This window comes from Oncorhynchus mykiss, chromosome 20, assembly GCF_057628025.1.
Source record: "Oncorhynchus mykiss isolate SJ-2025 chromosome 20, ASM5762802v1, whole genome shotgun sequence".
In the NCBI taxonomy this organism is placed as follows: Eukaryota; Metazoa; Chordata; class Actinopteri; order Salmoniformes; family Salmonidae; genus Oncorhynchus; species Oncorhynchus mykiss.
Genome location: NC_143041.1, coordinates 26,084,409 through 26,097,446, shown reverse-complemented (window position 1 = coordinate 26,097,446; position 13,038 = coordinate 26,084,409). Strand labels below are relative to the sequence as shown.

Here is a 13,038-nt window from a genome sequence, read left to right as displayed (position 1 = left end):
TGTGTGTGTGTGTGTCGGTAGTCTTGATGAGGGATGATGTGTGTGTGTGTGTGTGTGTCGGTAGTCTTGATGAGGGATGATGTGTGTGTGTGTGTGTGTGTCGGTAGTCTTGATGAGTGATGATGTGTGTGTGTGTGTGTGTCGGTAGTCTTGATGAGGAATGATGTGTGTGTGTGTGTGTGTGTGTGTGTGTGTTGGTAGTCTTGATGAGGGATGATGTGTGTGTGTGTGTGTGTGTTGGTAGTCTTGATGAGGGATGATGTGTGTGTGTGTGTGTGTGTGTGTTGGTAGTCTTGATGAGGGATGATGTGTGTGTGTGTGTGTGTGTGTGTTGGTAGTCTTGATGAGGGATGATGTGTGTGTGTGTGTGTGTGTTGGTAGTCTTGATGAGGGATGATGTGTGTGTGTGTGTGTGTGTGTGTTGGTAGTCTTGATAAGGGATGATGTGTGTGTGTGTGTGTGTGTTGGTAGTCTTGATGAGGGATGATGTGTGTGTGTGTGTGTGTTGGTAGTCTTGATGAGGGATGATGTGTGTGTGTGTGTGTGTTGGTAGTCTTGATGAGGGATGATGTGTGTGTGTGTGTGTGTTGGTAGTCTTGATGAGAGATGATGTGTGTGTGTGTGTACCTGTGGAGTGAGGTTGCAGAGCACCAGCCAGCAGCTTCCTCTGGAGGTCCCCCCATCACTCCAAGCAGAGCCTGCTAGAACCAAAGCACATAGGAATCAGTTCCAGATATTAGAAAACCACTACCTCTGTACTTGCGGCAGGCAGCTCTGGAGCAATGAATGATAAATAAGCCCTACTGTACTTTAAACTTGCAGCACCCAGAATAAAATGTCATTTATCTGGGTCTGCATCCCAAATGGCACCACATTCCCTTTATAGTGCACTAGTATTGACCAGTGCCCATAGGGAATATGGTGCCATTTGGGATGGCGCATCAGATCAAGGCAAGGGACATCCTGGGTACATTTAGTCTGCTGAATGCTTTCCCAGGCAGCAGGGCAGCACAGAACAGTACAGTGTGGAAAGACTCAGAAACACAGGCCCCTCCATTCTCTACAAAATTGTGTTATGACATTACCAGGGCCATATCTGGTTTCCTGGATCCCACTCGAGCTGCCCCAGCCACGGGCCTGCCACGGGCCACGGGACGGCGAGGCCTGCTTCTGATTGGTGAGTCCCGGGGGTGGGCGTGGCAGCTGCTGGGACTGTTGGTTGCGATTGGTCTTCCACATCTTGTTGTGTCCAATGGGCTCAGGGGGCCAGCTGGTCTTATACTCTGTGTAATTTGCTGTGAGTAACAGGAAATGAACTAGAGTCAGAACTGCCTCTGTTATAACCGCACACGTGGCGGATGGAGCACACAGAAAAACTAAACGAAGACAGAGTTGAAACTTGATTTACTGAATGATACAACAGCTGAAACAGTAAATGAGTGAAAAAAGCAGAGAAACACTACTGAGTGAATGTGTAACACTTTTGGTGAAAGGCACATTAGGACATTCATAAACCACACATAACACATTTACAGCAATACTGTGAGTGTTTTCCAGTCTGCTACCTGAGTTGTGTGCGTTGTTGAGGGGGCTGTCTGAGGCACTGTAGGGCCAGGCACCAGGTGAAGGCAGCAAGGTGTTCAGGGAGGGGTTGGGTTCTGAAACAAACACCACAAGCTTAGCTAGCATCAACACACATGTATTATTATCACAACCTGATGTTTAACTGACTGATGCATGTATTGATGGGTATGATTTCAGTGTTATGTGCAAGTTTTTGACTTTATGTGAGAACACGGAGGGTTGACAATATACTTATGTAATGTGTTACTGTTAAGTAATAAGTAATGTCAGGTCAGCCGGTCTCAGCAACTAGTGCTCGGAATGTGGACTTAGTCATAGAAACAGGAGTAACTCTGCTTCAATCTAGGTAGGTACCTGTGTTGTCTCTTAGCAACTGGTGCTCTGTGTCGTTGAGGCTGGACGGCCCAGGGATTCCCATCATGCTCCCTGGGGTCATGTAGGGATCAGACTCGGGGTCGATGCTCTGGATCCCTTTCCAGGGCACGCCGGGCTGGAACTCTGACATCACAGACAAACATACAGGAATTCTGGATTAGAATTGCAGGGGCAGTATTGAGTAGCTTGGATGAAAGGTGCCCATATCAAACGGCCTGCTCCTCAGTCATAGTTGCTAATATTTGCATATTATTATTAGTATTGGATAGAAAACACTCAGAAATTTCTAAAACTGTGAGTATAACAGAACTCATATTGGCAGGTAAAATCCTGAGTTGAAATCAAAACAGAAAGTCAGAAATCTGAGCTTGTATGTATTCACCAGAGTCCCCAATGAAATCCCCTTCAGATATGAATGATGTTGCACTGCCTAGGGGTTCCACTTGATGTCAATATCAATATCAATATAAATTATAATGAGGCTTCTATGTTGTTGTGGGAGTGAATGAGAGGAGAATATATCAGATGTCCATCAAGCAGCCATTTTGTGATCGCCCTTTTTCCTCATGGTAGTCACTTGCGTTCCATTGCTCACGTAGACAAGAAGGAATACTCCGGTTGGAACTTTATTGAAGCTATATGTTAAAAACATCCTAATGATTGATTCTGTACTTAGTTTGAAATGTTTCTTCGACCGGTAATATCACTTTTTGTTTGATATAATAATGACCAGAATTAGCGTTTGGATATGTATACCAAACGCACTAACAAAAGAAGGTATTTGGACATAAATAACGGACATTTTCAAACAAAAACATTTTTTGTGGACCTGGGATTCCTGGAGTGCTTTCTGATGTAGATCATCAAAGGTAAGGGCATATTTATCATGTCATTTCTTGTTTATGTTGACGCCATCTTTGCGGCTGTGGTGTTTTTACTTTTGAGCGCCGTCTCAGATTATTGCATGCGTTTCTTTTTCCGTAACATTTTTTTGAAATCTGACACAGTGGTTGCATTAAGGAGAGGTATATCTATAATTCCATGTGTATAACTTGTAATACCATCTACATTTATGATGAGTATTTCTGTTGAATGATGTGGCTATGCACAATCACTTGATGTTTTTGGAACTAGTGAATCTAACGCGCCAATGTAAACTCTGATAAAGTTCATATTTATATAAAAAAAATCTAACAAAACATGCATGAATTGTCTAACATGAAGTCTTATGAGTGTCATCTGATGAAGATAAAGAAAATTAATCACTAACCTTGAATTATTTCTGGTTTTTGTGAATGCTACATTTCGCTGGAAAATGGCTGTGCTTATTGTGGTTTGGTGGAGACCTAACATAATAGTTTGTAGTGCTTTCGCTGAAAAGCCTATTTGAAATCGGACACTTTGGTGGGATTAACAACGAGAATAGCTTTAAAATGATATAAGATATGTATGTTTTAGGAATTGTAATTATGAGATTTCTGTGGTTTGTATTTGGCGCCCTCTATTTTCACTGGTAGTTGTCATATCGATCCCGGTATCGGGATTGCAGCCATAACAGGTTAACCCTAGTCACAGAGAGTTGCAGGCTTCTGTTCCAATCCCAACAATAACTGATTCAGGGGATTTAATCAAATCAGGTGTGTTAGTGGTGGGATAGAACAATCCCTGCACATTCAGTTGATATTTAGAAGGGCCACTCACCAGGAGGCCAGCTGGACGTGCCCTGGGGCTTGGAGCCCATCTTGTTCCCAGGAGTACGGTGCCAGTTGTCCCCCTGTGTGGGCATACCTAGCCCCTCCCCTCCCATCATGTCATACTGGGAATATGGCGAGCCCCCCCTCCTCATAGGGGTGGACATAGGACCTGAAAGAGAGAGGGGGATGGAAAGACAGAGGGGGAAGAGAAGACCGTGAGATGAAGAGAATTAAAAAATGAAGTCAGATGAAAAATCAGCCGATGGGTTGACAATGTTGGCTTGTCATACTGTAATTAATTCCGTACACTCACTACAGAATAAGGGCGTTCGCTCTCACCGTTTTTGTGGAGGGTCTCAGGAAGGGAAGGGGCAGGAGAGTGACCCTCCATCATCCATTTGAAGCGGGATTGCTGCCCCCCCACGTCCTTCATGCCCCCTGGGCCCCCCACCACCGAGCCCCCCATGTCCAGACCAGACATGTTCACTCCTCCACTGTACCCTAGGTGGGGGGAGCAAAAAGGTGTCAGAGCTGATGGCAGGTGGCATGTACAATGACTCAATTACATGCAGAGCGTCAGTCAGTATGCAATGAAAATCCACAAGACGGTCTACATTGTTAGTGGTTTGTATTGACAATAATATATTCTACTTAGGTGTTAATTTTAGGAATGTTCTCTCAGGTAAAAAAGGAAATCTCAAGTATGTGACAAGAGATTATTATCCATCCTTTATCTCCATTCATGTCTGTGTGTACACCACTCACCAGAGTAGCCGTGTGTTTTCTGGTGCAGGTCCAGAGAGCCCCCCATGCCTGGATGGGGCAGGGAGTCTGCCATAGGCAGTTTTGGGCCTCCCCCTCCCAGGTGAGAGGGGGACAGTTTGGAGCCCACTCCCACCCCACCGACGCCCTGCTGCTGCTGCTGCTGTTGCCTCTGCTGCTGGAGAATAGCCACGATCCTGGCCAGCTGAGGAGAGAGAGATGACGGATTAGTGGGATTGAAAACCCTGTAAGCAAACACAGCAACATGCGCGCATCACCACAGTCTGACCATCTATGCGATGCTGTGACAGTAATTCCTCAAGTACAGAGGTTTACCCGAGTCATAGCATGAAATAAGTGGGGTTGTGTTGTTTCCAATGCAGTAGTATTAGTAGCTGCTGTACCAGAAGTAGTAGGAGTACCTGTTGAGGGTCGGCCTGCTGCCGTACGTTCTGGTATATAGTAGAAGTAGTAGCAGTGCTTGACTTGGACTGAAGTAGGTGCCTGTACTCATTTTGGGTGCAGTAGCAGTAGTAGTAGTGGTTGTAACAGTATTATTGTATTTTATTTAACTATTTAAAAAAATAAACCTTTATTTAACTTCTTCGAGATAGGGGGCGCTCTTTTAATTTTTGGATAAAAAACGTTCCCGTTTTAAACAAGATATTTTGTCACGAAAAGATGCTCGACTATGCATATAACTGACAGCTTTGGAAAGAAAACACTCTGTTTCCAAAACTGCAAAGATATTGTCTGTGAGTGCCACAGAACTAATGCTACAGACAAAACCAAGATGACATTTCATACAGGAAGTGAGCCAGATTTTTGAGGCGCTGTGTACCAATGTCTCCTTATATGGCTGTGAATGCGCAAAGAGAGCCTACACTTTGTCGTTTCCCCAATGTGTTTGCAGCATTGTGACGTATTTGTAGGCATATCATTGGAAAATTGATCATAAGAGACTACATTTACCAGGTGTCCGCTGGGTGTCCTCCGTCGAAATTATTGCGCGATCTCCAGGTGCGCGCATTTTTTCAATTTTGAACAGAGGAGAAACCAAACTGCCAGGAGTGACTTATCATCGAATAGATATGTGAAAAACACCTTGAGGATTGATTCTAAACAACGTTTGCCATGTTTCTGTCGATATTCTGGAGTTAATTTGGAAAAAAGTTTGTGTTGTTATGACTGAATTTTCGTTTTTTTTCTCAGCCAAACATGAAGAACAAAACGGAGCGATTTCTCCTACACAAATAATATTTTTGGAAAAACTGAACATTTGCTTTCTAACTGAGAGTCTCCTCATTGAAAACATCTGAAGTTCTTCAAAGGTAAATGATTTTATTTGAATGCTTTTCTTGTTTTTGTGAAAATGTTGCATGCTGAATGCCAGGCTTAATGGTATGCTAGCTATCAATACCCTTACACAAATGCTTGTTTAGCTATGGTTCAAAAGCATATTTTGAAAATCAAATCTGAGATGACAGTGTTGTTAACAAAAGGCTAAGCTTGAGAGCTAATATATTTCATTTGCGATTTTCATGAATAGTTAACGTTGCGTTATGGTAATGAGCTTGAGGCTATAAATATGATCCCGGATCCGGGTTTGCTCGTCGCAACAGGTTAACTACGCAAGTCCGTTAAGAACACATTCTTATTTACAATGACGGTGGGTCGTTCAGGGGCAGAACGACAAATTCTTACCTTGCCAGCTCTGGGATTCTATTCAGCAACCTTTCGGTTACTGGCCCAACGCTCTAACCAATAGGCTACCTGCCGCCCCAACAGTAACAGTAGTGGTGACGGTAAACAGTAGTAACAGTAGTGGTGCTGGTAGTGTCCCCCCCCAACAATAGTTTACAGACAGATTATTTCACTTATAATTCACTGGATCACAATTCCAGTGGGTCAGAAGTTTACATTCCCTGAGTTGACTGTGCCTTTAAACAGCTTGGAAAATTCCAGAAAATGATGTCATGGCTTAAGGCGGCTAATTGACATAATTTGAGTCAATTGGAGGTGTACCTGTGGCTGTATTTCAAGGCCTACCTTCAAATTCAGTACCTCTTTGCTTGACATCATGGAAAAATCAAAAGAAATCAGCCAAGACCCCAGAAAAACAATCGTAGACCTCCACAAGTCTGGTTCATCCTTGGGAGCAATTTCCAAACGCCTGAAGGTACCACATTCTGTACAAACAATAGTACGCAAGTATAAACACCATGGGACCACGCAGCTGTCATACTGCTCAGGAAGGAGACGCGTTCTGTCTCCTAGAGATGAATGTATTTCGGTGCGAAAAGTACAAATCAATCCCAGAACAGCAAAGGACCTTGTGAAGATGCTGGAGGAAACAGGTACAAAAGTATCTATATCCACAGTAAAACGAGTCCTACATTGACATAACCTGAAAGGCCGCTCAGCAAGGAAGCAAGCAAGCCACTGCTCCAAAACCGCCATAAAAAAGCCAGACTATGGTTTACAACTGCACATGGGGACAAAGATCATACTTTTTGGAGAAATGTCCTCTGGTCTGATGAAACAAAAATATAACTATTTGGCCATAATGACCATCGTTATGTTTGGAGGAAAAAGGGGAGGCTTGCAAGCCGAAGAACACCATCCCAACCGTGAAGCACGGGGGTGACATCATCATGTTGTGGGGGTGCTTTGCTGCAGGAGGGCCTGGTGCACTTCACAAAATAGATGGCATCACGAGGAAAGAAAATTATGTGGATATATTGAGGAACCCCCAAGGCACCCCCACTGGTGGTCTAGAAGCGTGGTCACAATATTGGAGATAGCTTGGTGAGATCTGACCTGCCCACTCAGACACCCATTCCAAATGGGAACTACAAATGTGGCTATAAGGTCTAAAAATCCCTGTTAGGTGTATCTCATGCAAGACCAAGGCAGTAATCTATTTTATCACTTGTTCATGTGGGAAAGCCTACATAGGACAAACGAAAAGGCAATTAAAACAACGCATAGCTGAACACCGCAGCCCCAATCAGGTGTAAGAACATTTGACTATCTAGTAGCAGCTCACTTTGTTAAAGCTAACCATCCTCCCACAAATACACAGGCATTGAGCATGTTGCTCTACCAAGGAGAGGAGGTAACGTCGAGATCCTACTTTTACAAAAGGAGGCTTACTGGATATCCCATCTAAAAACATTGACCCCCTGGTGGTCTGAATAGTCACTTTGATCTCCGGACCCAAATGAACAATTCTCTCTCATGGATACACATTTCTCTTTATGAAATAGGAAATTAAATATGAAATTGAATTAAACAATGTATGTCAATGATAATATTATGTACAATATTTAATAATATGCTATAAACTGTTGTTAAACAGTTTCACTCAATTCATTCTAATTAATGTAATAATTATGACACACCCCTCACTAGTGTCATTGGTTGCACTAATTGCACTGTGTCTACACAACCTGGTTCAAGCATTACCTGAAGAAGGCACAGTGACGCCGAAACGTGAGTTACCCAATAAATTACTGGGAGTTTATATATATAGTGTGAGACAATTTTTTATAGCTTATGATTTTGTTTTAATAACAACATAACATGGCAAAAATAGTAGCACTGGAAAGTTGCATCCAAAGTGAAAGTATAGGCATTGAATTACTTTTCAAGCAGCTACAGTAGGCTACACACCACTGTTTGAGTTGAGCACCGCAGTAGTGCGCTTCGGACTATTTCACTCCCTTCATCTGAACATCGTGTCAGCCACCATTCATACATGTCAGTTCAGTGCACAGTTTAACAGAAAATAAAAATATTTGAGAAAATATTTATACCGAACAAAAATGTAAACGCAACAAGATTTTACTGAGTTAGAGTTCATATTAGGAAATCAGACAATTAAAAAAAAAAAACTATGGATTTCACGACTGGGAATACAGATATGCATCTGTTAGTCACAGATTTATATATATATATATATTTTTAAAAATTGGGGCCGTGGATCAGAAAACCAGTCAGTATCTGGTGTGACTAGGGCCGTGGAAGTCCCAGAATTTTGTCAGCCAGTGAAGCAAATAACTGGTCGGTCTCACGGTAATTGACCATTCAAAAACATAAAACACATCTAGCATCTCCTTGCTTCCACACACAGCCTACAAGCCATTTAAAAAAAGTCTAATAAATCAATGTAATATAGCCTACACCTTCACAATAAATCCATTATTTATTTTAGACAAGTCTAAAGAAGCATGATATGAAGAAAATGTAGTCCATTTCAGAAGAAAAGAACAGCATACTCTGAGCTTTCTTTATGTTAGGTCCTGATGTGGCTATGCCAAATGGCAGTGGGCTACACCAGTTCATTTAGCAGACATGATTTGCTTATAATTCCGTGGCATTATTTTATTTAATAGTATGAAGAAAACAATTGAACAAAGCTGAATAAAATATAAATATTTTCTCCAAACGATTTGAGGGAGTGCGCACATGCAGCTATTCTGTGTTGAGCAGTTAACAAAGAAACAGCTACTCCAATATGCTTAATTTAGAGTTATTAATGTAACTTTAGTTCTATAAACGTTGGGCTATATGTTTGGTCGTTTAATACATTGTAAGGCTGCATGATGAGACGAATGATGATTTGAAAAAATTTGATTGAAAGGGAAGAGCTCGGCTTTGTTTTTTTGCGAATGGTGTACACACTCCAATAGTCTCATTTACAATTTGACAAGCACTTGATAATGCCTCGAATTTAACACCAGCATGCCCTTTGTGGCTGTAATGCACCCTAAAAAAAATCCATGCCTTTTGCGGCCCGGAGTGCTGCGTTGTGAGTGCCTTCTCCCTGAGTGTGCGGCACAAGCCGAAGCTTCTCTCGCTCACGTGATCGGGTCTTTCTCACAGGGTACAAGATAAGACAGACAAATTCCAAGGTACATATTGAAGACATTGGAAGAACTGTCTACATTTACTTTGTCAGCAATCAAGATGAAACGGCCAAACGAACAGCAAAAGCACTAGCCTACGTCAATCTACTATACATTGTTCTAAAGTCAACCTATTCAATTCTGTGTGCAAAATAAATATTCCAAACATACTCTGGGACAGTTGTGGGATGCGATAGATCTCAAATTAATTACAACCACGAGCATCAAAAAAACTTTTTGATGCAATGTGGCTGACGCAACAGATCAGAACATTTAGCTTAAAAATTGTAATAAATGATTAGGCTTTTCCTTCACATTATAAGCGCAGCAATGCACACATCATAGTTGGCTATAAGCACGAATGTTCCATTAGCGGGAAAACACCATGATCAAAAGTGACCAAAAATGCAATTATGCATGTTATGCTTTGATTATAAATGGTGCCTTTTATAGTGAAAATTCTCACGCCCCTTGTAAAGCAGATTAATGTGCTTAATTTTAAGAAGTTATTTGGCCACTTTAGTTGTCATACAAACTTTAAAGTAAACTCAGCAACAACAAAAAAGTGTCCTCTCACTGTTAACTGCGTTTATTTTCAGCAAACTTAACACATGTAAATATTTGTATGAACATAAAATTCAACATCTGAGACATAAACTGAACAAGTTCCACAGACACGTGACTAACAGAAATGGAATAGTGTGTCCCTGAGCAAAGGGGGAGGTCAAAATCAAAAGTAACAGCCAGTGTCTGGTGTGGACACCAGCTGCATTAAATACTGCAGTGCATCTCCTCCTCCAGATTTGCCAGTTCTTGTTGTGAGATATTACCCCACCTCTTCCACCAAGGCACCTGGAAGTTCCCAGACATTTCTGGGGGGGGGGGGGAATGGCCCTAGCCCTCACCCTCCGATCCAACAGGTCCCAGACGTGCTCAATGGGATTGAGATCCGGGCTCTTCGCTGGCCATGGCAGAACACCGAATTTACGGTCTTGCAGGGAATCACGCAAAGAACGAGCAGTATGGCTGGTGTCATTTTCATGCTGGAGGATCATGTCAGGATGAGCCTGCAGGAAGGGTACCACATGAGGGAGGAGGATGTCTTCCCTGTAATGCATAGCACTGAGAACAAGCTCAGTCTGATGATGCTGTGACACACCACCCCAGACCATGACGGACCCTGCACCTCGATCCCACTCCAGAGTACAGGCTTCGGTGTAACACTCGTTCCTTCGACGATAAACGCGAATCCGACCATCGCCCATGGTGAGACAAAACTGCAACTTGTCAGTGAAGAGCACTTTTTGCCAGTCCTGTCTGGTCCAGCGACGGTGGTTTTGTCTCGTTGTGACGTTGTTGCTGGTGATGTTTGGTGAGGACCTGCCTTTACAACAGGCCTACAAGCCCTCAGTCCAGCCTCTCTCAGCCTATTGCGGACAGTCTTGAACACTGATGGAGAGATTGTGCGTTCCTGGTGTAACTCGGGCAGTTGTTGTTGCCATCCTGTATCTGTCCCGCAGGTGTTATGTTCGGATGTACCGATCCTGTGCAGGTGTTGTTACACGTGGTCTGCCACTGCGAGGACGATCAGCTGTCCGCCCTGTCTCCCTGTAGCGCTATCTCACAGTACGGACATTGCAATTTATTGCCCTGGCCACATCTGCAGTCCTCATGCCTCCTTGCAGCATGCCTAAGGCACGTTCACACAGATGAGCAGGGACCCTGGGCATCTTCCTTTTGGTGTTTTTCAGAGTCAGTAGAAAGGCCTCTTTACTGTCCTAAGTTTTTATAACTGTGACCTTAATTGCCTACAGCTTATACTGTTAGTGTCTTAATCACCGTTCCACAGGTGCATGTTCATTAATTGTTTATGGTTCATTGAACAAGCGTTTAAACCCTTTACAATGAAGATCTGTGAAGTTATTTGGATTTTTATGAATTATCTTTGAAAGACAGGGTCCTGAAAAAGGGACGTTTATTTTTTTGCTGAGTTATATAGGCCTATGGGCTAGGCTACATGAGGTGAGCGACTATGATTCAAACAAGTTGACAAGAAAAGGCATTGTTTCTTATGCTGGGCATCATTCACAAGTGATTGGCTAATATTGTCACCCATCACACTATTCTTGATTTAATCTCGTCTTTACATATACTAAGTAATATATGTGACATGTGTTTTGATTTAGAATCGACCATTATCAAGCACCTGTATCAAAACGGGCAGAGGAAAAAACACATGTCATCACTTAAATAGCGAACGGAGGACTTTTCCCCGTGGTTTATTTTCATGCCAGCCAGGTAAGGTATTCTCCTTTTGTAAATATAAGCAATGTACTTAATATTAAGAAAGTTAAGAAATAAATGTAGTAGGCCTAGCCTATAGAAAGCTGATGGGATCCTATTTTTATTACCGGCCATCACTCGGTTTTCTCCCGTAACTACATAGCCTATAGAAATGTTGCTCAACATGAGCTCATGGGCTCTCATGAAGTGTTTGATTAGATTTTCAAAGACATTTGCATTGATGTCAGAGTGATTTGAGGGACAATAGAGTGCTGAGTACCAGGCAGTTAGCAAGTTTGGTAGACTACTAATGACCAGCAGCAGCATCAGAACTTGGAGAAACCTAATTACCGGGACTAAACGGTCATGTGGAATTTGACTGCCTTCATGACTGGTGACAGCCGGTAACACGGTCACCGCAACAGCCCTAGGTGTGATCACCATTTGCCTCATTCAGCATGATACCTTCTTTGCATAGAGTTCGTCAGGCTGTTGATTGCGGCTTGTGGAATGTTGTCCCACTCTTCAATGGCTGTGCGAAGTTGCTGGATATTGGCGGGAACTGGAACACGCGGACATACACATCGACCCAGAGCATCCCAAACATGCTCAATGGGTAAAATGTCTGGTGAGTATGCAGGCTTCCAGGAATTGTATAAAGATCCTTGCGACATGGGGCTGTGCATTTTCATGCTGAATGGAACGTCAATAGGCCTCAGGATCTCTTCACAGTATCTCTGTGCTTTCAAATTGCCATCGATAAAATGCAATTGTGTTCGTAGTTTATGCCTGCCCATACCGTAATCCCACCGCCACCATGGGGCACTCTTAAAGTTGATATCAGCAAACCGCTAGCCCACACGATGCCATACATGTGGTCTGCGGTTGTGAGGCCAGCCGGATGTACAGCCAAATTCTTTAACATTACTTTGGAGGAGGGTTATGGTAGAGAAATGAACATTACATTCTCTGGCAACAGCTCTGGTGGACATTCCTGCAGTCAGCATGCCAATTGCACGCTCCCTCAAAACATGAGACATCTGTGGCATTGTATTGTGTAACAAAACTCATTTGAGGAATTAATTATTCCTAACACAAGGTGCACCTGTGTAATGATCAAGCTGTTTAATCAGCTTCTTGATATGCCACACCTGTCAGGTGGAAAGATCATCTTCCCAAAGGAGAAATGCTCACCAACAGGGATATAAACAAATGTGTGCACAAAATTTGAGAGAAATACATTTTTGTGCGTATGTAAGATTTCTGGGATCATTTATTTAATCTCATGAAACCAACACTTTACATGTTGCGTTTATATTTTTGTTCAGTGTATTTGGGAATATATTTCATTGGACAGAGATGATTCTGTATTAGACCTGTCATCTCCTAATCAATATAATAGTAGTAGTAACAGTAGCAGTAAAAGTAGT

The 13,038-nt window shown here is 42.7% G+C and overlaps 1 protein-coding gene across 6 annotated transcripts in view; it reads right to left on the bottom strand.

Moving 5' to 3' along the window:
• The window catches only part of LOC110498761 (trinucleotide repeat-containing gene 6B protein), a 40,605-nt gene that overhangs the window by 9,490 nt on the left and 18,077 nt on the right, over positions 1-13,038 (bottom strand). For 3 of the 6 annotated variants that reach the window (XM_036955978.2, XM_090211916.1, XM_090211918.1), the window contains 7 exons: positions 4,419-4,620; positions 3,993-4,154; positions 3,661-3,822; positions 1,939-2,082; positions 1,566-1,658; positions 1,086-1,295; positions 628-701 (listed from right to left, as the gene is read on the bottom strand). In XM_036955978.2, the coding sequence (XP_036811873.2) occupies positions 628-701; positions 1,086-1,295; positions 1,566-1,658; positions 1,939-2,082; positions 3,661-3,822; positions 3,993-4,154; positions 4,419-4,620 (1,047 nt within the window). The remainder of the gene's footprint in view (positions 1-627; positions 702-1,085; positions 1,296-1,565; positions 1,659-1,938; positions 2,083-3,660; positions 3,823-3,992; positions 4,155-4,418; positions 4,621-13,038) is intronic. The other 3 variants (XM_090211915.1, XM_090211917.1, XM_090211920.1) reach the window with 1 other exon arrangement.